The following is a 27323-nucleotide window of genomic DNA, read 5'->3' on the forward strand; positions in this document are numbered from 1 at the left end:
ACATTGAAGGTCAAAACATTACATTTTGGGAAACGTTCTCTGAGATTATAAAGTTTTTCCAAGTTTTTTTCTCTTTTTGTGACTTTAATTGGTTACAGTTTACTTGAAGGTATCTACATAAGAGTGACATGACACTGTCATGATAACACATGAACTCTAACTCTAACACTAACCATAACTTGTCATGACAAAACCGAATGACACTCACTAAAAGAAGCGTTATGTCATAAACGTTTATGACTTGTTTATAATGTTTATGAAACATTCATGACAGTGTCATGCCACTCTTATGTAGATACCTTCAAGTAAAGTGTAACCCTTTAATTTCAGAGGTTTTCAGATTTTTTTAAGTCAAATTTATGACTGATCTCAGAGAATAACATTTTAAAATAAAAAGTTTTCAACTGGAATATCCCCGCCCCCTCCCCCCCCTCACTTTCCCCGGCTTGGTCATTTTTTTTGACCTACAATGGCGCTAACACGCCGTCGGACAGAGTTACAATCATAGAAAGTGGATTCTTTTCCGCTTCGGACCAAAAGTTACAGGGATAACATGACATGAACAAAACTGTTCCACATAATTGTTTTTGTGAGAGTGAACCAGAGGACGTCTTTATTCTCCAGTTTTCACATCATGGTCTGACCTAACAATTCTCATTAAAAACTCATTAAAGCATTTTTGAAGTTGCACCCACATCCCAATGAAACAACAACTTAGTGCTCTTGTCTTTGTGTACCTGCTTTGAGTCTGTTCATTCTGAAATGACTCATGATCAAATATTCTTTGATTTTATCAATGAATGAATCAATTAATATTCTGAAAAAGGAAATGTGCAACACATCCATTTGTGACGCTAACAAGAGACTTTAAGAGGCACATAAATAGAAGTCAAACTGGAACGCAGTAGGATTCTCTGATGTGGTATGGTGCGCCCTGAAATGTTATTTACTGTACAGCATTTTGGGGATATCAGTAAGCAACATGCTCTACTGGAGATGTGATTGATGGAGCTGGGTGTATACTGTACAGAATGTGTATTGATTTAAGATAAAAGGACAGAGGGAAGAAAACGTGCTGAGAAAAGCAATTACTGGTGACTGTTGATCATGGAACTGGGAGAGGGGATGAAATGCAGTGATGGACATAACATCACCATAGTATGGAACCATATTTATTATTTGTGAAAGATTATATTCCGTGTGATTCTTTTTTGTATCTTCATAATGAGAACAAAATGTATTTTTAAGTGTTTAAATGGGCTGGCCCCAGACACGGTGTCTAAACTTATTACACAGCGAAATAATGGCTGGACCATGACCAGAAGAGTAGTTAACCAGAACTGTAGAGTCCCAATGTGCAGAACAAATTTTGGTCAATCCTCCTGGTCAGTAAAAGGTCAGTCTCGCTTTGCCAGACCCTCCTCCAAAGGGCGTTGGAGGAAGGTCTGGCTACTCCACGTAGCATTCGGGGATGGGAGGAAAACGTGCTCTGGTTTATTGGCATTTCTTTAAACCAATCACAATCGTCTTGGGCGGTGCTAAGCACCGGAGAAAAGCCGCGGTGCCGCTGCAAAATAGTCTCGGGAAGGAACTTGTTTTGGTGGAACATGTATGGTCAAAAGTTGTTTTAGTCGTGCAACAGAAAACTCAGATTGGACAGATAGTCTAGCTAGCTGTCTGGATTTACCCTGCAGAGATCTGAGGAGCAGTTAACCATAGTCCTCACAAATCCACCGGAGGTTAGAACGCCAACACAAAGAAGCCCAACGCAACGGATATCCGGCCTAAATGAGTGAAATCCGGCGGAATTTTCCGGCGGCAACGGAGCAATACTGGAAGTGGAATGTCAAGGATATAGACTAGTAAAAGGTGTACACTTATGGAATTCTTCATCCACGGAAGTTAAATCCCAAACAGAATTATTAGTGTTTAACACAAAAGACAAATTATGGCTAAAACAACAACAGAGATGTGAGCACTAACGGTGTCCCTTAGTCATTTTTTTTCTTCTTTCTTTCTGTATTGTCAGAGAATTGTATAGTTGTAGTTGTTGTTGTTGTTGTTGTTGTTGTTGTTGATGTTGATGCTTTTGTAAAAGCCTGACCAGGGACAAGGACTGTAAATTAGCGGAGGTTAGACGTCCTAAACACCTTCCATCTTTCACATTGGGTTGTCATAATGTTATAGGTATTGTCCCTGATAAATAAACAATAACAAAAAGTTTAAAAAAAGATGCACAACGGTCTCACCAGGTGTAAGAGCACTCTGAGGGCGTCCCGGGCCCTCTCTGGGTACTGCAGGATCTCCGCCAGGGCTTGTCCAACCAGCGACATGGGGCTGTTCAGCTTCACATCAGTGCCAATCAGCATGTGCCCTGAAGGAAAAACACACACACACACACACACACACACAGAGGGATGTTAAAGACATTTAAACACTAGATTATGTAATTGTTGCTTCTCTTTAGATAGTTAAAGCTTTAATGTTGCACACAGGTTGAGATCTTCTCTGCAAAGAAGTGAAGAGAGGGCGAGTCGATGGGTATTGTGAGCTGGACTGTGATGACGGAGAGAATACAAGTGTGGAGTACCAGAAACCTGCTGTCAGTGAAAGCAGGAGTATCTACTGTAGCACAGTCACTAATGGAACCTGTAGTTTTCTTGCACATTATCAAGAAATGGTGGAAATGTTAATCGAACCGTTTGTTTTCTTGAATTAAAAAGTCCAAAGCTGTACTGTACTAAACTGTAAAATCTAACAATAAATCGAGGACCTCTTTGTGTGTGTGTGTGTGTGTGTGTATGTGTGTGTGTGTGTGTGTGGTCTTGTTTATAACTATATTCGTGGGGTCCAAAAACCGGGAATACAGTATACTTGTGGGGTCCAGACAGCCTTGTGGGGCCCAAAATGCTGGAGCCCACAAGGTTAAAGGTCTGTTTGAGGGTTAAGACTTGGTTTTAGGATTAGGGTTAGAATTAGGTTATGGTTAGGGTGAGGGTAAGGGTTAAGGTTAGGCATTTAGTTGTGATGGTTAGGGTAAGGGGCTAGGGAATGCATTATGTCAATGACGGGTCCCCACAAAGATAGTGAAACGCAATCTGTGTGTGTGTGTGTGTGTGTGTGTGTGTGTGTGTGTGTGTGTGTGTGTGTGTGAACTGTGTCCGTTGTCTTTCAAATATCTCCAGAACCGTTCATCCGATCTACTTCCCACTTGGCTTCCTGGATACCCAATGAACTTGGGGTTTGGGATTTGGAGCAGTTTAGACAGCGTTGGATATTAATAAACTGTGAATACAAATAAACAACCGCACAAAGGTTGAGAAAAAAAAAACGCTGCCATAATGCTGGCTTCACTTCTTCCATGACTAGCCTAAGCCTAGCTTAAAGTTACTCGCTTAGCATTTCACGAAGAGGAATCTAACTTGTAAACAGCTAATCAAAATGCAGAAAGCACTTGATGTGATTTCAGTTCAGTCAGTCAGGTACAAATACCACACCATACACTTGCACAAAGAGAGAGAGAGAGAGAGAGAGAGCGAGAGAGAGAGAGTTTGGCGAGTGGTGCTGTGGCGCAATAAAGCAAAGAATCAGATACTTGAGGTGAAATAAGCGGCGGTGGCTTTGGCAGAGAAGAACAACAGCTGGGCATTTCTGATGGCCTAAATAGACTGACAAATGTTGGATAGGTGAATAGCAGAATGTGGAGCATGAAAGCAGCTCTAGTTGACAGCCTCAACGGGCTCACAGGCTGTGGACGACACACAGTAGTTGTGATATAAATCCATATGAAGGGAATAAATCATCAAAATCAATTATCTTTGTTTTGTAAAATCTTTGCTATATTTCAGACACTTTACATGCAGTAATTCCCACATGTAAACCTGAGCGGGAGTTGCTGTTGTGACCATCAATCAGTTTTTTTTTTCTTGCTCATCAAGAATATTGATCTTGGGCTCAGAGGTTTGAAACGTGTTCTCCAGATAAGCGCCTCATGGCGTGGACAGGCGGAGCGGGCAATTGCCTCGCTGTTTTCTGTCCAGGGCTCAGGGGTGGAACAGGCCCAGGCGGCTCATTTTCACCCTTGGTTGGATTGGGGAGCGTTCCCACAACCCTATGTTCCCACATTTCTAAGATTTTTTTTCCAAAATTAGGCCCTATGTTCCCACATTTTCTTTTTCATAAATTTGTATCAGATTTTATCCCCCTTTCTCCCAACTTGGTAGCCAATTACACCCACCCTATTATCTAGTAACAATGGACTACAGATGGAATGTAGCGTTTAGCTAAATCTGGTTAACAGATAACCCTAACCCTAATTTTAAGAAAAATCTTAGAAATGTGGGGCTGTGGGACCATTGGGCTGTGGGACCATTGGGCTGTGGGAACATAGGGCTGTGGGACCATTGGGCTGTGGGACCATAGGGCTGTGGGACCATTGGGCTGTGGGACCATTGGGCTGTGGGACCATAGGGCTGTGGGACCATTGGGCTGTGGGACCATTGGGCTGTGGGACCATTGGGTTGGGGGAACACAGGGCTGTGGGACCATAGGGCTGTGGGACCATTGGGCTGTGGGACCATTGGGCTGTGGGAACATAGGGCTGACTCCATTGGATTGTGGAACGTCAGATGGTGCGAAATATGTCAAACTTTTGTCTAAGTGTTTGATGTGTGTTGGTGTTTGCTCACCGGCCCAGTTGGAGGGGTGTGAGAAGTGCTTGCTGCTCTGCAGAGTCTTCATGGCCTCGGTCAGAGCTGCGCTGGCTTTGGTCCCGTTGAGAAGCGCTGTGTACAAGGTGTGTGTGAAGAGTTTGGAGGCAGCTATCGGTACAGGCCACAGAGAGACACACACACACTGGACCCCTGCAGCCAAGAAGGCCCGTGTCAGACCCACCACCCCGTCAGCTGTCACCCTGCTGCTGGACTCCGGGTACAACCTGAGGGGACGAGGAGTCAGAGGTCAGGTGGAACCTTACAGGCTTTGCAGTGTTTCCCCTAGGAACTCTCCCTTTTATAATGCACATATTCAATATCTTTAGTTTTCTATTCTATTTGGTTTTGCCTTACATTTGCACACAAATCGGTGTCAAAGTTATACCTCAGAACCACCAGTTTGACGCTCAAGCACAGGTCCAGGATATCAGCAGCAGTGAGGAGGAAGTCATGAAGTGAAGGACTGTCACACACACTCTCCACGTCACACACACTTTCCCCGTCCTCGCTGGTTTCATCCTCTCCTCTGAGTCTCTCTGGGCTGCTGTGACTCTTTGCAAACAAACCCTTGATGTTTCCATCGCGACCTGCGGTCTCGCCGGAGGTCGACCCCCCACACGGTGACTTCTCCCTGGGTCGCCCGCCCGCCCCCTCGCCCCCAGCATGCTCTTGGCTGGGGGCGAGAACCAGAGCGGCGAGCTTCCAGGAGATATGAGTGGCAAAGTGAACGCACTCTGCCTGACTCAGAGCTGCGAGCACGCGCTCCTTTGTGGCGTTGGCTCCAGTCAGGGGGTGACATCCCAGCTGTTCCCCCAGCCACAGAGCTTCATCTTGGGCTGAAGGTAATGGGCCCCACAGCCAGCGGTCCATCACAGAGGGGGGCAGGCGAGGAGCCCCAACCACTGCAGCCACTGAACCTCCATCTGCGCAAAGCAAGGGACCACCGCGGCGAGGAGGCGGCTATGGGGCCAAAACAGATGATCAGATATGGGTTCACATATTTATAGAGATTTCTACAGTTTAAGGAGCAAAAACCAACATAAAAAATGAAAAAATACTAAACATATCACTGTTACACGGACTTAAACACAAAATCTGAATATTATAGGAGAATTTTCAGAAAGTAAAGGGACCGTAGGGCTGCAAAGATGAATCAAATAATCGATTAGTTGTCAACTATTACATTAATTGCCAACTATTTTGATAATCGATTAACCAAATTCTTTGATTCCACTCCTTAAATGTGAATATGTTCTAGTTTCTTCTCTCCTCTGTGACAGTAAACTAAATATCTTTGAGTTGTGGACAAAACAAGACATTTGAGGACGTCATCTTGGGCTTTTTGGGAAACACTGATCCACATTTTTCACCATTTTCTGACATTTCATATACCAAACAACTAATCCATTAATCGACAATAAAAATATTTCTTTATTGCAGCCCTACAATACAGTGTTTAAGATAAAGTTATTAAAAAAATATATTATTTGCTGACCTTGATTGTGGCTCCCAGGCTGCTTAAAGAAGGAACAGAAATGAGGCTGAATCTCTCATAAAGGTACTCATTGGAGGAGCTGCCTTTGAGCAAGGCGAATGGGATCAGGTACAGTTCTCCCTCCAGCACTAACACCAGCTGTCTGTGTCGGCCCACGGGCCCACTGCTGTGCATCAGGCCCTGGAGACAAACCGGGACAGAAAGACTCAGTTAAAAGAAAGCATAAAATAGGAAAATGCTTATTTGCATAATGAAAAACACATACACACCCCTTCCATTGGTGCTATGAGTAAGTCGTAAAGGGCTCGTAGAGGAGGTTTGCTGATGTTACTCGGCCGGTAAGGAGGAGATGATAAGCTGTCCTTCACCGGAGACACTGTGGCGCTGTATAGACTCGTCATGCTCTGACAGCTTCTGTTGAAAAACACAAACAACAGATATTAAATACACATATTTAGACAGTTTGAAAGCAAAGAAATAAAAGTCTACAGCCATGTTAGCAGCTCTGTCACAGGCACAGTGGTGCTTAGAGCTAAACATGCTCATAATGACAGTGCTAACATGCTGATGTTTAGCAGGTATAATGTTCACCAAGTTTACCATTTTAGCATGCTAACAGTAGCTATTTGCACTAAAAACTAAGGCTGGGTGTCGCCAATGGTTTCCCGAATCGCTTCGATTCCAATTCACAAAGTCCCGATTCGATTACACTTCCCTTTCGATTCGATATCAATTAGGTTAGGGAAGTTTCAGTTACAATACCAATTTTGCTCGTTAACTGGGTCAAAGCTTGACGAATCCACGTGAAAACCCCCAAGTGTGCCCCGGGCTGTGAAACAAATTGAACATATTGGCCAAACTCCCGGCCCGTCACGAGATGCCCTTATACATCCATGGTGAAAAGGCACACATTAACAAATCAATTTCGGGATTTTATTAATCTATATAAGATCACTTAAACAAAGATTGAGAATTGATTATTTTAAACTCAGCTCTACTAAAAACAAAAGCAAAGTGCAGCTGAGGGTTATGGTAATGTCATTAGTTTTGCAGATATTTAGTCATAAACCAAAGTGTTGGACATACTGCAACATTTTGACCTGATGATGGCACAAGAGAAAAAGTGATCACCAAAGTTATTACAGTTCATCCCGAGGGGAAGATGAATTTATGTACTAAATTCCATGGCAATCCACCCAATATTATATATGTTGATATTTCACTCAAAACCACAAATATGAACATCATAGTGGCGCTAGAGGAAAAGTCAGAGGACCACCAAAGTCAGTAGGATTCATCCTCTGGGGAACATGAATGTCGGTACAAAATTTCATTGCAATCCATCAAATAGTTGTTAAGATATCTAGACAAAAGTGGTGATGCGACCAACCATCCAACCAACGTTGCCAGGCCACATGCATGGCTAAAAATCAATCAAAGCTAAAAGCCAAAGTCCGACCTGTTGAAGAGGTTATTTCTGGACACCATGCGGAGGTATCCTGTGGGATCGGTGGCTGAAGTCAGTTTGTTGTTCAGCTCCTCAAACTGTTGCTCTAACAGATCTCCAGCTTCACTCTCCGTCTCACTGCTGGAGCCGACTCTGCGGAGTAGACGGTAACACAGACAGACTGCATCAGTACCGCACTATCACCACAAACATGGCACTCAGTATTCAGCAATAAAGGTACATTTGATTCAGAACATATAGGTTGTTTTCTTCATTAATATATATATATATATTATTCTGTTTTAGTTTAGATGACTTATCCTACATGTCTTACTTTAGAAATTATTGAACATTAAAGTGATTCTGTAACATTTGCTGAACAGTTACGTAGTTTAACAGTAGGGTAACACTTTACTTGAAGGTATCTACATAAGAGTGACATGACATGGGGGGGTGACGACATGCAGCAAAGGGCTGCGGACCGGGTTCGAACCTTGGCCACTGCCAAGGACTCAGCCTATATGGGGCGCACGCTCTACTGGGTAAAAAACATCAGGAAAAAAATAACAATTTTGAGGATGCAAAAGCAAATTAACGTGTAAAGTTGAACGTGCTGGCAGGGGCGCCTCTTTAAGAGAATGAGGAGAGTCTCTTCACAGAAATTAATCACAGCACTCAGACTGTGCGCTGGACTCATGGCTCTCAGAGGCTGCCATTAGCAAAGGCCATTACTTTTAATGGAATCCTCTGGCGGCACCTTTCACAGTTCAGGGAGATTTGATTTGTGTTAAAATAGCAGTTTCTACATGCTCGAGAGGAGTAAAAACGCCACCGCTGGGTTGGAAAAGCATTTTAATGTTGCATACGTGCAAATATTTTTCACGCTGTGGATGAGCAGGATTCATAATCGTCATAGATAAATGGAGGGAGGCTCCACGCTCGCCGCAGCTTTAACACACACACACACACACACACCACAGTCTTTTAGAAAATGCTCTGTTCAATGAATGGCTGCTGGCTACAGTAACCCCACTGCAGTGGTTTCCACAGAAAGTTGAGACGTAGTTTGTGTGGGGGAACATTTGCTGACACGACACATGGCTGTGATTTACAAAGTGGTGCCAACCAAGGCCTGAAAGTTGCAGGCAGGATAATTGAATGTAAGGAAATATGGCAGCAGTGAGCAGCACGAATGGAAGACGGATGACACGCAGCATGTGGCTCCTCTGTCTTCTTTTGCTCACTTGCCTCCCTTTGTGTTTTGATGAGCAACGACGTACAGTAACAACAGCTGCTCTGTTGCGCTGTTCAGGAGTTTTTTGTTAAATGTCAAGGGATGTAGCATTTCGAATATCTGCAGGGAGGGTGTTCCAGAGGGATGATGGGGCTGCAACACTTAGACTGTAAGACTAAAACCAGGAGAGAGCTGTGCCAGTGATACCAAAGTGATGGGATAGGTGGTTGAGGAGAATGGTATGGGAGATTGTGTCAAAGGCTGCGGAGAAGTCGATATATATGTAGGCTTGTGTGCTGTTACGTATGTGTGTGTGTTGTCTGTAGCTGCTCTTAACTAATTGCCCCTTGTGGGATTAATAAAGTTGTTGAATTGAATTGATATGTCATACTTTTATCATTCGATTATTATTCCTCATGCATTAATGTAAAAGCGGGATTTTACTGTCGGTGTTGGTTGAGCTGGAGCTCATTTTGAACTATTAACTAATGATTATTTTCATTATGGATTAATCTGCTAATACAACTCCAATTTAAGTTACTTTTGGGTGCAATAACTTTTACATTGAATGTCAAGTCTGTGTTTTAGCAAAAAAAAAAAGGGTATGTGTCCAAAAACATGTACTGAGTAAGAATTACATGACATAGGCTAAATCGTTTACATCTCTGGTTCACCCCAAACAAAGATAAAACCTTACAGTAATCTCACAAAATCATGTATTCCATAAGTATGTAATCATGTCAGTGCAATTTAGACAAGTCCAATGGATTTATAGTCCCAGAAAACATGGGGTTAGACATCAAGATTACTTGGCTAGGTCAAATAATGAAGGAGTTAGGATATTTTTAAGGGCTTCCTGCCCATCTTGGACAACATCTTGAAAATTACACCTTTCTAGTGGTGAGACTTTGGTAAACTTTTAGTATGTTATTAAGGACACCTAATACTACAAAAAACAGCTGAGAAACCTTTTGTTAGAATATTTTTTTTCATATATGCAGCCGCCTAGGATTACTTTCTCCATTAATGACAAATCATCTCGCAAAGTAAGTGACTGTAAGAAAAAAAAGTACCAACCTACTGTAATGGCTGTCCACTCCGAGAGCCTCTCGAGCGTTGCAGATGTACTGCTCCAGAGACAGAGGGCCTCCGCCTGCTCCTCCTCCTCCTCCTCCTCCTCCTCCACCCTGTGGGCTCCCACCTCCACCATCCTGGAACTCCTCCAGTCCGGACTCGCCCAGATACACCTCGTTAAACTTCACAATACCTGGCGTAGCATTTCAGGAAGAACGTGAGTGAGTTAGTGCCCGCTGCAGTGTTAGTAGTACTCCAGATCGGTCTTGGTCTCAAGACTACTTTTTGAAGGTCTCCGTCTTGTCTCGGTCTTAGACAAAGAGGACTGAGGATTTTATTTCAAGACCGGTTGGATGTAAAACATCCTGCTTCAAACACAACCAATTACTTTACTCAATTGTAGTTTTGACAGCTGGGACCGCCTAAAAAAATGTTATCGCCTCTTAGTTAGAAAGCATAAAGAAAGAAAGAAAAAAAATGGGACAAGGATCTACTTTAAAGGGGAACTATGCAGTTTTTTTTTAGCTTAATCTACCTTAACTGAACTGAGCTTCGGAGTCATTGGAATGGTTAAATGACTTTTTTCGGGTTGAATGATGGTCGTCTCTCTTCCCCTTAGCGCCTGTGAGCGGAAAAACCACGCTTACAACTTTCGGCCGGCGAGCCGCCGGCCTCAGCGTCAGGAAGTTATCGCATGATATCAGGTCTCGCGATGTAACGAATTTCTTCATGGCACTGCACACATACGCCCCCATTCAGGAACCGGCTAACAAGGTAGCGATGGAGTTTTTCACACTATCGTCATGGCTGAGCCGGCAAAAAAGGAGCAGAAAGCTAGGAAAGCATTGTCGGAGGAACAGAGAAAGAGGAAACGGCAGACTGACCGAGTGAGGAGTCAGACACGAGTAAACATAGGAGCTGCCAAATATCTATTCTGAAGCTGTAGGGGGAGCTCTATAGAGAAACCTGCCAGCAAACAGCGAAGAAATGGCCAAAACTGCATAGCGCCCCTTTAAAGCTGGTCATGCAGTGCTGTGAAACAGTCTGCAATTCAAAATTGCTCCAAACTCAGTATGCAGGGCATATTTTGGGAAATGTCTTAATTATTAACAAGGCTAAAAGTCTAAAGCCCTGGTAGTGAGTGGATCTTAGAAGCTGCAGTGTTTGTTGCAAACCTCAAATACAAAAGTGATCGGGCTACAAATATGAAGTTCCCTTGAGGGTGGCCTGAGAGAAAAAGGCCATGTGGACATTAAGGTCAAAACGTGTTTAAAATCCAAAGGTTTATTCCTTTCGGTGCACAAATGTCCTCAAATGTCATGACTGTCACATCATGAGATAAGTGCACACATGGTTGAGATTTTGGCCTGAGGGTGTTGCAAGAGAGAAAAGATCATGGGGAGTCCTAAATAAAAGGGTTCATCCACTGAGGAGAATGAGTGAGCTCAGTTAATGTCACAGAAATTAACCCTTTTTTTTGGCATTTTGGCAAAATAATGGCTTCCAGTGTTTTAAAATCCTCCTGTGAAATAACTCAACCCTCAATCCGTTCTACACACTTTTCATAAACCTGCAGTTCTGCATACCTTCTTAGCGGTATTCTATAAAATCTTTATCTTTCTAATGTAAAAATTGATGTCAGGAATCTGAAATCATGTCCACATTAACAAGATTTAACCCTTTTGTCTCAGGAAGTCCGTGGAGGTTAACAGGAAGTGGACGTTTGAACAATTTCTTCTGAACAAATTTGAGTTTTGGATTCCCCCTAAGTTTTGCCCTGATGGTGGCACTATAGAAAAAGTCATGAAATATGATTTATTACAGGTTCGTATTTTTACCAGGTATATGTGTGTGTGTCTGTGTCTGTGTTTCTGTGTGTATGTGTGTGTGTGTGTCTGTGTGTCTGTCTGTCTGTGTGTGTGTGTGTGTGTGTGTGTGTGTGTGTCTGTGTGTGTGTGTGTGTGTGTCTGTGTGTGTGTGTGTCTATCTGTGTGTGTGTGTGTGTGTGTGTGTGTGTGGTGTGTGTGTGTGTGTGTGTGTCTGTGCGTGTGTGTGTCTGTGTGTGTGTGTGTGTGTCTGTGCACATGTGTGTGTGTGTGTGTGTGTGTGTGTGTGTGTGTGTGTGTGTCTGTGCGTGTGTGTGTCTGTGTGTGTGTGCGTGTGTGTGTGTGTGTGTGTGTCTGTGCACATGTGTGTGTGTGTGTGTGTGTGTGTGTGTCTGTGTCTCTGTGTGTTTGTGTGTGTGTGCGTGTGTGTGTGTGTGTGTGTGTACCTGTCCCTGGAGATATGAGCCAGCTGTACAGAAAGCCTCCAGCCAGAGAATAGTAGAGCACCATGGCCCTCTGACCGTTGACAGTCTCCAGGATGTGCTCCACAGTAACTGGGATGTACGGGTCGGCGCTCGCTGCTTGCTGACTCCCTTTCTGCCGTTCAACCAGGAGATCGGCGAAGGCTCGCGTTCGCCCTCGCTCTGCTATGGCCAGCGCCTCATCGTGCCGGCCTGCGACGCACGGTAACACACAAGATGTAAAATTAAGATTTGAGAGGGAGAAAAGAAGGTCTAAATTTATTAGTATTATTATTAGTATTATTAATTAGTTTCTGCAGGTTTCACATAGTCAAATCTAAGACTTTTTAGGGCCATTATGAATGAAATTTAAGCTAAGCCCTAAATTCAAGTATCGCTAAACCTGCACTTCCCCATAGCTAATCTGTGGTACAATACGAAAGAGACTCGCACCAATAACACAAAAGCTGATTGGCTGCAATATAAATTGCATGTTGGTCTCATTTGTAGTTGTAATACCGCAAAATTATATGTGGAATAAAGAAAGAATGAACTACAACACGACCACTGGATTAAAAATAATAGCATTTATTCAAGACCTAGAACACAATACTTTTTAAGACTTTTATGGCCTAAAATTTTGTTTTGTTTTAAATGTAAGACTTTTTAAGACCCCGCGGAAACCCTGAAATTAGCACTCAGACTTCAGGTGATAATTTGTGCAGGCACACAGAGAGAGCGAGAGAGAGAGAGAGAGAGAGAGAGAGAGAGAGAGAGAGAGAGAGAGAGAGAGAAAGAAAGAGAGAGAGAGTGTGAACATGAGAAAGGAAAGGTGAGAAAACTGATTCACACTAAAGAAAATATCAGGAGGATGCGGACAGTTAGTTCACCTAGGCTCACAAGGACTCTCTGGAGAGCCTGGTACGAGCTGGTTTGCAGATCAAACAGAGAGAGCTTGTTATCCGTACTGTGCTGCGTCTCGTGACGGATCGTCTCGAACAACACGGACGCTCTGTACAACTGGAACACAGAAGACAACAAACAAACATCACACTGATGCGTGTACACATCTGACTGTGGAAAGCACTTACTTTACATTATTTTAAAGCAGAAGGAGATAGGATTTCAATATTTCAAACCTGAGAAGAGAGCGTGCGGTTACGTTACTAACCACTGGGGGGCACTACAGATACACAACAATCTGAAGAATGAGGATGTTCTGCTTCTCTTCTGTTCTCTCTATCAGACTGGGAACTGAGCTAAAGCATGGAAGGTTACACACAAACACACACGGTGTCAAAACTAGTACTGGTGTTGGCTTTGAAAGCATTGTAAGATGTGTGTATGTACTTGATGTGAGAACTTGTAGAACAGAAATCTGAACCGGTATGATAACATTTTCTCTTACAGTTTCATCTTCCAAGTTCAGATTTTTTTTTCCTACAAGCTCTCATGTCTTTCTTTTCTTTCTTTATGTGTTTTCAAATTCAGCTCACTCGTGTTTGAATATTTTATACAAGGGCAGCAACTAACGATTATTTGCATTGCCAGAAAATGTGGATCAGTGTTTCCCAAAGCCCACGATCACGTCCTCAAATGTCATGTTTTGTTCACAACTCAAAGATATTCAGTTTACTGTCACAGAGGAGAGAAGAAACTAGAAAATATTCACATTTAAGAAATTAATGAGTAATTTAATAGTTGACAACTAATCGATTTTTACTGTAGATGCAGCTGTGAGTGCGCCCACACACACATAGACACACACAGAGACACACACACACACACACACACCAGAGTTTTCCCTGCTATTATAAGGTTTAGGCGCAGCACCCGAGCCATTTTGGGCAGCACCTAAGCCGAAACTTAGAGACTTTTCTTTCTTTTGATCATAGTTGAACTTCTTTAGCTTTAAGTTTAGTCTTTTAAGCTTTTTGAGCGTTCTTTTTTTTTTAATCTGCTCTAGCTTTTCCAACGTTTCAGACACAGATATGGTGATAATGCAAAATGACATGAAAAGAGACGCAAAACTACCACAAAGGGAACAAAACCGACTAGAGAGACTCAAAACAACCCCAAAGAAAACAAAAATGACCAAAAAGCGATAAAACATGACTACAAAGAGATGCAAACAAACCCACAAAGAGACACAAAATGTATGGGGCCATTGCTTTTTTAAAAATGATTATTGAAAAACATTACATTTTCTTGAGGACGGACGCCTAAACCCCCCGCCCAATTATGTGCACCGTGCGACATTTCTGTTGCACTGCGCTCCACTCTATTCCTATGGGTGACGTCAAAGCGACTTTAACGTGCCTGAAAAGCATCCCGGGAAGGCGGCACTGCATTTAAAAAAATGCCGCGCGTCCAAAAAGCTGGCCTATGCCCATCTTTATGCAAATTAATCCCTTGACGTGAAAATCTTTTAAACTGACCTTTGTCGATCTGAAATGAAGACAGATTCAGCAACTGTATGGCCTATTTTCGTAAAATACTAGATGCATTCTCAACGAGCCGCCGTGACACTCGGTTGAAATTCTCAAGCAGCCAGACCCACGTCACGTGTTCATCCAATCAGCTGCCGGTCAGGGCCGTGGAGCATCAACCATGGACGTATGACGTCGCGACACCACGCTTCAGTCGTGTCGGACAAATGGATCTGTACCGTCAGTCTTCCACAAAGCTAGGGAAAATACTGCGCGCACACACACACACACACACACACACACACACACACACACACACACCTGGTGTTGTGCCTCGTCCAGGTTTCCCCCGGCCCACAGAGACAGGCCGAGGCGATGACGTATCTTAGCTTCATCTTCTCTCCGACCTAACTGCTCCGCCAGCCGCAGACCTGAAGAGGAGGAAGGAGACAGAGAGACAGAGTGAGGAGCAGATCAGACGATAACTTCTCCAGGCTGATCTGAAAACCATCTCTCTGACAGTCATGACAACTGTTGCAGCATCGAAGCGAACTTGTGCTGAGCCCAGGGCGCTCACATTAGCCAATCCTTCTCTCTTTGTTCCCCTTTTTGTCTTCCTGTCTTTTTATCCCCGCTGCCTCGAATTCAAAGATCTCATGTTTCCCTCTGCTCTTCTCAGACGTTTGTCTCAGATATGTTTCATCTTCCCTGCTGTGTAGATGCACACAGTCGTGTCGGGTTGCAATTAGTTCTCATTAGGCTCTCAAATTGAGCAGAATCTCATCAAACATCAAGTTTTGGTTTCTCTGCCTGTCTCTGTCTGCCTGTGATGTTCTGTATCTGTGTTTCTTGCCATCGGTTTGGGGAGGTTAATTGGATGCGTGAATGTTTTCTCCGCCGCTGTCCTTGCTTCAACTCGGAGCCCAGTCGCTCGCTGCTTGTTGAGTTAATGATCAATTAAAATCCAGAGGATCTGTGAGTTTAGTGACGAGCCGTGACCGTGTCCTTACAGACCAGACCAAGCCTGAAGGAGTTCATAAATAAACCCAAACATCCGTAACATGTTTGGTTTTTTATTTTGTCCCAGCTTTAGTCAAAAAAGAGATTCCAGTAAACAAGGGCATAGGTTTGGTTTCATCATTGGGGGAGGGCGACACATTATAGGGGGGGTGTCTGGGTGTGGTCCCCCATAAAATACAAATACAAACACTTAATTTCCTGGATTCTGGTGGATTTTCATGCAACAATGTATGATGCAAATGTCTTTATTTATGTAAAGGAAATCATGATTCTCCTGTATTGTTCAAAACTATCTGCACAGTCATTTTAGGAATAATGTACTCTAAATCTACAACAACAAATCTGTTAGAGGATGAGACCTTGTTAAAGCCAGAAGCTGCAAAGTTTAAATCTAAATAAAATCTTTCTTTATTTTTCACTTCCTGTTATGCTCTTGACACAGCTCTTGTTTTCCGTACATGTTTCGAGCCCCTTGGACGGTTATTTTTTTTACCTCTTTTGGGGAGTGGGTTCTTTCATATTTATTTGAAGGGGACAAATCTACCTCTTCTAAATATGGGGGGGCGGGGGGCATATCCCCTGCCAGTCTATGCCAGTAAAGCAGGATACTTGTCAACAAGACATGAGAGACGTGTGTACTGTATGTTTCTTAATGCCTTAGAGCAGCGATTCCCAAAGTGGGTTGGGGTGCTTGAGGTGCCTCTAGGGCAGTGGTTCTCAAAGTGGGGTCCTTGAAGGGGTTCCAGGGGGTCCCCAACAAAAAGGGGAATACTTTATTTTCAATATAATTTCATCCTTAAGTAACACAATGAGAGATTGTATGACTATTTTGCTCATGGGTTGCATTCACTTTCTGTAATAAAACATCTAAAAGCAAAAATTCTATTAGGTAGGGCACCCTGGGACAAAGTCTTATCAGATGGGGGTCCATTGTCTAATTTCTGTCAGTTTAGGGGTCCTTGAGGTGAATAAGTTTGAGAACCACTGCTCTAGGGGGTGCCTGAGAGGAAAAATGTAATGGTGTAATAACTACAACAATAGTTTTTAGTGGGATTTTTCATGAAATAAAAACCTAAAATTGAAAACTTTGCTTTATACATTTTAAATTAAAAACTTACATTTTAATGAATGAATAAATGTACCCAAAATGCACTTCAGTTCCTGCCAGTCAGCTTGTCTTTAGGTAACGTACGTGTAGCGTAACATTACTAGCTTTGACGTTACCTATGTATGCCTACTAGCTGAAATAGTTTATTTACGCAAATATGCACAACTGGATACAGTCAGGGAAACTGTCAGGTGGGACATCTAAAGTTATAAGTCATGAAAGAGGAGCGAGAAAGAGAGAGACTGAGCAATCGGAGGCGAGAGAAACAGAGAGATGCGTTGGGCTGGAAGGACCGGGACCGGGAGAAGAAACTGAGCGGGAGACAGAGAAAGATGAGATGCGGGAGAACGAAAAGGAGGATCGGTGAGCACAGGCAAATCAAGAGGACATATTGCTCATCATCCAGGCAAGTAGGGAAAAGAGGCAACGAGAGTGGGCATCAGACTGGAAGAAAACAAAGGAAATATGATGAAACTTATTTGGGTCTGGGCTTCACTTGGACTGGCGATGCAGACTGCCCAAAGTCACAGTGTGTGGTGTGCAGTGAGGTTCTGGCTAACAGCTGTATGAAGCCCTCTTATCTGAACACAAAGCATGCCAATGTAAGTCAAAAGCCCCTTCATTTAATTTGGCCATTAAAAGAAAAGATCAAAAAGAAGATCGGGGGTGCATCAACCCGGTCAGGATGTAGAAGGGGGTGTGTTGCCTAAAAAGTTTGGGAACCGCTGACTTTGAGGATAAGCTACAACACACTGCAGGGTAAACAGCCGAGCTCTGCCCGTGTCAGACTCATGAATAGCTTTCATGCTTCTGGATGGCCTCAGAAATACAACTCGCAATGTTCTCCGGTCTGAACAGCTCTGACTTTAAATACGATACACACATGTAGATCAAAGTCTGCGTGACTGCAGGGCAAGGTAAAACTTTTTTTTGCGCTCTTTTTGCATCACAAGTGGAGAGTTTGATGATACGTGTCAAGACTTCTTTTGAACGTTGTGGAAATTAAATCTGAAAGAAATCTGAAATGCTGAAATCTAAAGATGCTGCCAGACACATGCTGATTCAGGTGGGAGTACAGTCCTCTGTATCCAACAGTCCCTTATTAACTGCCTGTTGTCTAATGGTGCATCCAGGACATTCCTGTCACTGGTAAATACATCATATGTACTCAAAGGCACAGGACATACAGTACATTATGCTTTTTGGCTTTTTCCCTCTCCTTTATTGTGTTATATATCTTTTTGTGCATGTTATAGGTTTACAAAGTGAAAAAGCCCAAAGTCCACCCCAAAGGGACTTACGCTACGTTCCAGGCAACCTGTAACCCGTGTTTTCACAACCTTCTACCGTGAAAGTGCCCTGGGACGGCAGTCAAACCCGTAACTTACTCCCCGTGAACTCGTACCAGATCGTTGTACTCCCAGTTACAGTTTTTGACGTCACACACACACATAAACAACAACGGCGACCCCTGTTGATGCTGTACAGACGCCGGTGATTAACGGTGAGAAATAGAAATAAATAGACATAAATAGGCAACGTAAAGTAATTCTGCACATTGTAATCAAAACAAGACACATACGATTGTGTTCTACTACAGGTTATGTTTATTAAATGGAGCCCAAAATATGTCGCCGACTAGAAATCGCTAGTATCAGCTGGCGCTAGCTAACGTTAGCGTTAGGTAGCCTAACCTGAACCCTGGAACGCTATCAAGTCGTGAGTCATGACTTGAAGTTGTAACTTACGGGCTAAAAATTGTGTCTGGAACGCAGTATTACCATCTCCAACAGAAAACACAAACTGCTCCAAACAGCTCTATTATAGTCCAGCCTTTACTTCCATGATGAATGTGCGTCACATATTATAATACTCGCCTAGCTGCTAGCGTGGCACGCCCTCATACTCTGCTTCTGACTGGCTAGTAGTCCTTAACTAGCCACTGAGCATGTGCTACTCCCAACAAAGATGTTACAGCAGTGAGATGTCTCACTCTGTAGCTAAAACAGAGAGCTCAACACACAGGGTGAAAAGAGGAGCTGCAGCAGTGTGCAGTACAACAACAATATGGTGTTTTTTGAAAATGAAACCATGTAAACCTATTCTGATATAACCTCTAAATACAATTATGAACCTGAAAATGAGAATAATATGAGCACTTTAACACTTTGTGGGGGGACAATAAACATAACATTTCTCAAGAGCAATTTTTGACAGGGATACAAAAAATACAGCCCAAATTGTACTTGTACAGGATATGCGTACACAGAAACTTACTACTATCATCAGTGTAGCCTGTACTAACCCTCCTGTTTTTAATATCAGAAATATGGGTTTCTTTGAACCAAATTGCCACAAAAGAACATGGATACATGGATGTACATTGTATTGAACCCAGACAACAATTAAAAAAATGTATGATTTTTGCCATTCAATTTTGGGTGTTTTATTTAATTTTATAATATTTGAAAAAAATGTTTAAATGGTTTCAAAATCGTATCCTGACTAAACTTTGACAGCCAGTGATCCACTCAACATCCTCTCATCGTAACTTATAGTCAAAATAATTAATTATTTCTGCTTTTTTTTAGCTTAAAACATTTGTATAATGTCATATAAATTACGTTTATTGACCATGAATTTAAAAATAGTGTTGAAAAAAGTGACAAAAACTTTTTAAAAAGTGTCAAAAGCATTGAAAAAAGGGACAAAAACTTTTTAAAAAGTGTCAAAAGCATTGAAAAAAGGGACAAAAACCTCGGAAAAAGTTAATTTTCAATTTTGACCCAGAAGGAAAACAAGTTCTAGTCTACAGGAAGACAACACAAGGGTTAAGTGGACCGGTGCTTTAACCCAAACCACGATCTTTTTCCTAATCTTTTCTAATGTAGTCTATATGTTGCATTCAGACCATGTATGTCAGTGTAGTAGTTCACCTACAAACACACACATTTAAGGCCTCTAAAACCAATATTCTCAATCAGCTTCTTTCTGTTAAAATTGGAGTCCTACATGAACACACACTTTTCTGCCAAAGTTAGTATAGTTTGGGTTGTTTGACTTCATGATTTTCTAGATTTGTGTCACACACGGATCCAGCAGATTGGCTGAGATTTTGAGTGTTAATCCTCCTGTTGTCCTCGGGTCAAATTTGACCCATTTTCAAAACGTTTCTATATCAGAAATTTGGGTTTCTTTCAACCAAATTGTCAAAAAAAATAACATGGATGGTTCCATACAACACTCTTCACAAGTAAAATAAATGATCAGTTTACTACCTTCATTGAATTTGGGTGTTTTATAAAATTTTATAGCATTGAGAAAAGTGACAAAAATGTCAGAAAAAGCTTTAAAAAAATTCCCAAAAAAAACAGCAAAACCGTAAAAAAAAGTGCAGAAAAAAATGACAAAAATATCGTAAAAAGTGACAAAAATGTCGGCAAAAGCTTAAAAAACGTCAAGAAAAGTAACAAAAAGATCGCAAAAAGTGACAATAACCTCGAGATGGGGGCCAAAAGTGTCGCAAAAACACCAAACATTGAAAAAAAAAGGTTTCATTTTAAAATTTTGACCCAGAAAAGAAAAAGTTGCATGGTCGATGGGAAGACAACACAAGGGTTAAACGAAATAATACCTGAATTTTTTTTCCTCCTAACTTAAAATTGAACTGTTGCTTATTTAGCCACAGCTTTCTAATTTGATAGAGAAACACTAAAACCAAGTGGTTTTCTCTTTTCCCCCTCTTCTTTCTCTTTCCTCGCGCTGTTGCACCAAATACATGCTCTTGTGGGAATTATTGAATTGAATGTCGTCAGGATCTAGTTTCTCACCTTCCTGCAGGTACATCACAGCCTGGGCGTAGTTTTGCAGTGCATGGTGTGTCCTCCCCAGGCTCCCGTAGGCGAGAGTTTTAGCTATCAGATCGTTGGTCTGTGCCGCCACGCTCAGGTGCTGCTCCTGGAAGACCACGGCCCGCTCGTACTTCCCCAGAGCTTCGTAGGTCAGTCCCAGGTTGCCGTAGGCTCGGCCCTGGCTCCTCACACACCCCGTCTGCTCAGCTATATCCAAAGCCCTCTGGTGCCACTGTAGCAGGACAGCCCCGTTACTTAAAGGGTTAGTTCGGCATTTTGGGAAATATGCTTATTCAAGTTCTTGCAGAGAGTTAGATGAGAAGATTGATACTACTCATAATGCTAAATATGAAGCTACAGCCAGGAAACTGTTAGCTTAGTTTAGCATTAAGATTGGAAACAGGGGAAAACAGCTAGCTTGGGTGTGTCTGAAGTTAGTCTCGCTTTTCCAGACATTCCTCCACAACGCTGCAAAGGAAGGTCGGGATAGTCCACATAGCATTCCGGGATGGGAGAAAAACGTGCTCTGGTTTACTGGCATTTCTTTAAACCAATCACAATTGGCATGGGCGGCGCTAAGCACCTGACAGAGCCACGCCAGTGCCGCTGCAAAATAGCCTCGAGAAGGAACTTGTTTTGGTGGAACACGTGTACGTTCAAAAGTTGTTTTAGTCGTGCAACAGAAAACTCAGATTGGACAGATAGTCTAGCTAGCTGTCTGGATTTACCCTGCAGAGATCTGAGGAGCAGTTAACCATAGTCCTCAGAAATCCACCGGAGTTTAAACTTACAATACAAAGAAAGCAGAAGGTAACGGACTTTCGGGTGAAAGAGCGTGATCCGCCGGAATTTCCGGCAGCACCCGGAGCAATCCCAGAAGTGGAATGTCGTGGATATAGACTAGTCTAAAGTTAACAAAATCCACCAACCAGCACTCCTAAAGCTCACTGCTAACATTTTACATATTGTTTGTTTAATCTGTACAAAAACCAAAGTGTAAACAACTTGTGGTTTAACGTGAGGTTATGTGCTGGACTATTTCTAAAGTTGGACAGGGCCAAGCTAGCTGTTTCCCCCAGCTTTGAGTCTTTATGCTAAGCTAAGCTAATCAGCTGCTGGCTGTAGCTTCATATTTTGTGTACACAGACATGAGAGTGGCTTCGATCTTCTCATATCTCGGCAAAAATAGTAACAACTTTATATAGCACTTTTAGTGTAGTGATTTGAAAGACAGCAAGGCTTAAGCACTATATCAAGTGGTCAATATAACAACAGAGAGCTAATCATTGGGGTCAAACAACAGCAAGACAACATTTGGGTAAATAGAAAGCAAATGAGTGTATTTCACAAAATGTCAAACTCTACTTTAACTGACAGCTAGGAAATACTGATGTATTATGCTTTAGCACAAACCTGTAGTGCTGTCTCGTTGTCTGCCATCAGCTGATAAACGCCTCCAAGTGCATCACTTGCCTCTGCTTCCAGGGATTTATCCTGACAGGTAAAGCAGGATTTACTACATCTTTCTGTGCATAATGTACTTTTCATTAAAAAAAAGAGCATTTGTCTTATTCAGCAGGGCAAGAAGAGAGAGAAATGTGCAGCTGAAACCAAAAACCCTTTGCAGGTAAATCCTTACCCCCGCTGTGCGTGCAATGTTGAGCTGGTGTTCCAGGCAAGAGAGGGACTGCTCGTAGTTGCCCAGTTGGCTGTGTAAGGTGCCCAGCTCACAATAAGCCTGAGCCTTGCCCCCTCCTTCCCCACCCAGCTCATGGGCCACCACCAGCCGCTTCTCGAAGCACACCAACGCTTGCTGGAGACTACCCAAAGACCTGAAGAGAGGGGAGGGAAAACAAAGGAAGTGATCATCTATTTCTTTGCGTTTGGTTTGTTCTGGCAAACACTAAACGCAAGGTTGGAGGAAGTTTTCTCAAAAGCCCTGAATCTTTGAGGGTTTTAAAGTATCTTCAACTTTGTGTCATTTCCCCTCCGTCTCTCTGATGCTGTTCAAGCTAAATTCCTACCATCCCTGCTGTATATTATTAAATGGTAACATTCGTCCAAAAAAAGTGTATGCTAGCCTATGGCCCTATTGTTACCAACACATTGACCAACTTTAAACAGGTGGAGGATTTGGGTGGTTTTGGTGTGATGGAGAGCTTTTGTCTGTCAGTATGTATGTATGTATGTTTGTGATGTATGTTTTTCTTGAGGTCCCCTCTAGTTGTTTTGTTAACTGTCTTGTCTAATGGTGAATGTACTGTATAATTTTGCTCTTATGGACCCCCTCGAAAACGAGATGCTGCATCTCAAGGGGTTATTCCTAATAAAGAATTTCCATACATTTCCATAAAGAGCAACTATGCTACACCAATAAGTGGCATTTGAACACCCCAATTTGGCACAATACACACTTAATGTCTGGTAATAAACCCTTTGCTTGTAAGCAATGGAGTGACAGTTTAGACCAGCTATTCAATGAGAAAAGTATGTTGAGTTTTGAAGACCTGAGAGCTAGTTTTGAGGTCCCCAGGACATCCTTCTTCTTGTATCTTCGCTTAAGATCAGCCCTAAAATGTTATGGAGTGTCATGAGGAAACAGTCTTGAGACACACACAATCATTAAATGGTTTGTTGATTTTCCTGTGAGAGGATTAATGTCCATGATCTATGCTAAACTGATGCAAGTATCTCTAGGAGAACTCCCAATAGTAAAGAAATGGGAGCGAGAGCTGAGCCCTGAGGGGAACGCAATTAATTGGGAGACAGTTTAGGACATTTCCCACTGTTCCAAGAACCCAAATCACCAGCAGATCCACTTCAACATATGCCATAGGACATACTGGACTCCTCAGAAGAGATACGTCTCTAAAGTCATTCCCACTCCCTATTGCACGTTCTGTCAACCTGAATAAACTGGAACTTTCCTGCACGTGGTCTGGGAGTGTGAACAGGTGCATGAGTTCTGGAATAAAACATCAATAATATCTGATGTGATAGGATGTCGAATTCCTACTGACCCGATTGTTTTGTTACTTAATGACGACTCTAAATTACACCTGCTTGGGAGACAGAAGAAAATTTGGCTAGCCGGCTCAACTGCAACCAAGAAAATGATAGCTCACCGCTGGCTCTCCCCCCCCCACCCCACTCGCTTTGTATAAAACAGTGGTTGGCGTATTTTCTAGACGTAGTTATGCTGGAGCTCTCTACAGCAAGTACTAACAAAGCCAAATCATCAACTATCAGCCTATGGGAAAGCGCAGCAGCACAAGTATCAGACCTAATGACCTCAGCATCACAGGAAGTAGAGGAGAGTGACTAGGCAAGGTGTGATTTCTGTTTGTTTGTTTGTTTTGTTGTCCTCTGGACCGCAGAGGGTGGGGGGTGGGAGAAGATTTTTGTTCTTGTTCAATTGTATTTCTCTGTTCTGTATGTTCAAAAAATATAAAAACCAATAAAAAATTGATCTAAAAGAAAGAAAAATGGTAACATTCATTTTTGACTCTTGTGTTGTCTTCTCGACGACCATGCAACTTGTTGTTCTCCTGGGCAAAAATTGAAAATTAACCTTTTTTAGAAGGTTTTTTTTTTTTTTTTTTTTTTTTTTTTAGGTTTGAAGGTTTTTTTCTGAGTTTTTCAACTTATTACGGTTAGTTTAACACTTTTTTTTGTTTGGAATTCATTGTCAATAAATAGACCTAATTTATATCAAATTATAGCCTATCTAATTTTTTTTAGTTAAAAAATGCTGATATTGGGCAACTGGGTAGCTCACCTAGTAGAGCGCGCGCCCATATATAGAGGTTTACTCCTTGACGCAGCGGCCGCGGGTTTGACTCCGCCCTGCGGCCCTTTGCTGCATGTCATTCCCCCTCTCTCTCCCCTTTCATGTCTTCAGCTATCCTATATATATATATATATATATATATATAAAGGCCTAAAATGCCCAAAAAGTACTCTCTGAAATTATGAATTATTTTGACAAATAGTTAGGATTGAGTGGAAAATCACAGACTGTCAAAGTTTAGTCAGGATACTGTTTTTTTCAAATGCTATACAATTTAATAAAACATCCAGAATTCAATGAAAGCAGTGAACTGATCCTTAATTGCACTTGCGAATAGCGTTGTATGGAACCTTTCATGTTATTTTTGGGCAATTTGCTTGAAAGAAACCCAAATTTCTGATGTTAAAACTTTCAAAACAGGTCAAATTTGTCCCGAGGACAACATGAGGGTTAAGGTGGCAGGAGTGAAAATGAGTCACCCTCCACATTGGTTGTGTTCTGGTTTCAGAATGATGGAGACAGTTGGAGAACAATCAGATACAAAACAGGATGTAGGCTCTACAGGAGAATTATTTTCCTTGGCAACTATCATGTTTTTCCTAATTGATGCACCGATTTTTAGGCATTTTATTATCAAATGGCTTGATGGCTGTCGTGAATGGAGAATGCCCATAGACCCCCCCTATATTTGGGCTGAGCCCTGAATGTCTACAATGTATGGCTCCACTCCTAACTAAAAGTAACTGTAGTTTTAAGTTTCTTTATAAATTATAGAGTGTGGTCTAGGCCTACTCTAATTGTAAAGTGTCTTGAGATAACTCGTTACGATTTGATACTATAAATAAAATTGAATTGAATTGAAATTGATACTACTGGTACTGGGTTTTTCCACTATTACAGCACTCTTTTTTTCAGAGAGACCCATATGGGCAATTTAGGAAAGCAAACAATAAAGCAAAAGGGTTAATAATTTAGATTTTTAGCTGTAAAAAAAAATCTACATCTACGAAGGCTGTGTTCATTGAGATAAATCAGTGACTCTTTATTTCCATCTGATTCACACTCCAGAGAGCAGAAACAGACTACAACAGATGGATGAAGAAAACCCATCATTAAGCCTTGTTTTTCTTTTGTCACTGAACATTACTTTTCATGTGAGAGATTCATGTGGGGATATAGTCTCTGTAAAGAACTTCCCTTACTCCCATCACCCCTGCTGCGTGTAACTGTTGTTGAATTATGATTATTTTAATTATGATCATGACTCTAATTTAAAATGTGTATGCTTGAGGCATGGAAAGCTCATTTGAAATTCTTGCCCTGTAGTGGGAAGGCATATCCAAACTAATGGGAGAGCACAGAACATAAATATATGCATTGCATAAATATTAACACAAATGTAAACAAATAATCTGGAGCTCTGAAACTGTGCAGATACAGCATAAAGACACCTTTGATAGACTAACTGCTACAAATGTGCATGTCTTTGCTTGCTGTATTCTAGCCTGCAATGGAGTATATAATTCAGTTTTCATGTTTAGCATTCATTAAAAAAATATGGAATATATGCAAATGATGTGCTACAGCCTACTCCACCACCAGACAGAGTGGGTGCAGAGGAGAATTAAAGGGCGTTTTCACACCTACCTCATTTGGTCCGGACTTTCTGACTTTTTTGTTTGATCCGAACCAAAATTAGAGGTGTGAAACCTCCCCCGGACCACGGTCCGGATCAAAAGACCAAATTTTGGTCCGATAAAAAGAGGTGGTCTCGGTCCGGACCAAACTGAACCATGGTCCGGTTCGTTTACAGTGTGAAAGCATTTTTTGGATGGTTCGGACTTTCGGACCAAATACAAGAAGCTCTGGCAGGCTCTCCTTCTGTTACCGGGGAAGCTCCTTTAAGGAATAGCTCGGTGCTTAGTGTGTAGGCTACATGAGAGAGTAACGGTGAATGCGCTCAGAGCAGACAGCTGTCGGCTATCAGAGCAGAGAATACATCAGCAGTTTACTTGTTAAGTGGTAGTAAATGTACAGTGTAGGTTTCCGTTTGTCTCTGAATAAATTCTCCAGAAAGAAAGTTTCCGTGTCTTGCTTCTCAACATGACAACAAAACAAAAAGAGCCGCGGCAGAAGGGGAGAGCAGCAGTCAGCTGAAAAAACTCCGACACAGAGAGAGATACGAGAGGACGGGGAAGCCCATCTACAAACCAATCAATTATAAGTATCTGGAGACGCAGCTCACGTATGTGATGACGGCAGGACGTAGTTTTGTCACGTTTAGATCTTTAGTGCGCTTGCATAACTGCAGTGTGAAACCAAAACTTACCAGATCAAATGTATACAATGTAACAAAAACATGAACCTTGGTCCGGACCTTGGTTCGGACTTTCATGTGTGAAAACACCCAAAAACACAAATGAAATAGAAAATACACTTATTTGCTTTCTTGCCGAGAGTTAGACGAGAAGATGGACAGCACTTTTACATCTGTATGGTTAAAATGAAGACAGAAAAAGGAGATGCCTAGCTTAGCTTAACATAAAGACTGGAAACAGCTGTGTTAGATCTCATTTCTTTCATTCACGCAAAAAAATATGTAAACTTGATATAATAAGTGTGTTATGTGTGCATGACTACTTCATAAAAAACATAGAATGTTGCACTTTTTGTACAGAAAAGGTGTTAATTAGTGAGCTTTAGAGGTGCTTGTAGGCTGCACGTGAGGCCAGTCAGTTAACACTACACTTGGCAGCAGGTAACGTTAGCTTACAGTTAACTAGTAGCTGGCTTTAACACGACAGCTAAACATTGTAACGTGTGACTGTATTTAACTGGAAAGGATTCCAACACCGGGGTGTACAACAGTCTGCAGC

The 27323-nt window shown here is 42.1% G+C and overlaps 1 protein-coding gene across 3 annotated transcripts in view; it reads right to left on the bottom strand.

Moving 5' to 3' along the window:
* The window catches only part of ttc28 (tetratricopeptide repeat domain 28), a 163043-nt gene that overhangs the window by 12364 nt on the left and 123356 nt on the right, over positions 1–27323 (bottom strand). For all 3 annotated transcript variants that reach the window (XM_031301235.2, XM_031301236.2, XM_035991476.1), the window contains 13 exons: positions 22297–22489; positions 22071–22151; positions 20637–20889; positions 15000–15109; positions 13140–13269; positions 12235–12462; positions 9966–10155; positions 7667–7807; positions 6477–6621; positions 6208–6387; positions 5098–5672; positions 4689–4936; positions 2250–2374 (listed from right to left, as the gene is read on the bottom strand). In XM_031301235.2, coding sequence (XP_031157095.1) covers positions 2250–2374; positions 4689–4936; positions 5098–5672; positions 6208–6387; positions 6477–6621; positions 7667–7807; positions 9966–10155; positions 12235–12462; positions 13140–13269; positions 15000–15109; positions 20637–20889; positions 22071–22151; positions 22297–22489 — 2599 coding nt within the window. The remainder of the gene's footprint in view (positions 1–2249; positions 2375–4688; positions 4937–5097; positions 5673–6207; positions 6388–6476; positions 6622–7666; positions 7808–9965; positions 10156–12234; positions 12463–13139; positions 13270–14999; positions 15110–20636; positions 20890–22070; positions 22152–22296; positions 22490–27323) is intronic.

This window comes from Sander lucioperca, chromosome 14 (genome assembly GCF_008315115.2).
Source record: "Sander lucioperca isolate FBNREF2018 chromosome 14, SLUC_FBN_1.2, whole genome shotgun sequence".
NCBI lineage: Eukaryota > Metazoa > Chordata > Actinopteri > Perciformes > Percidae > Sander > Sander lucioperca.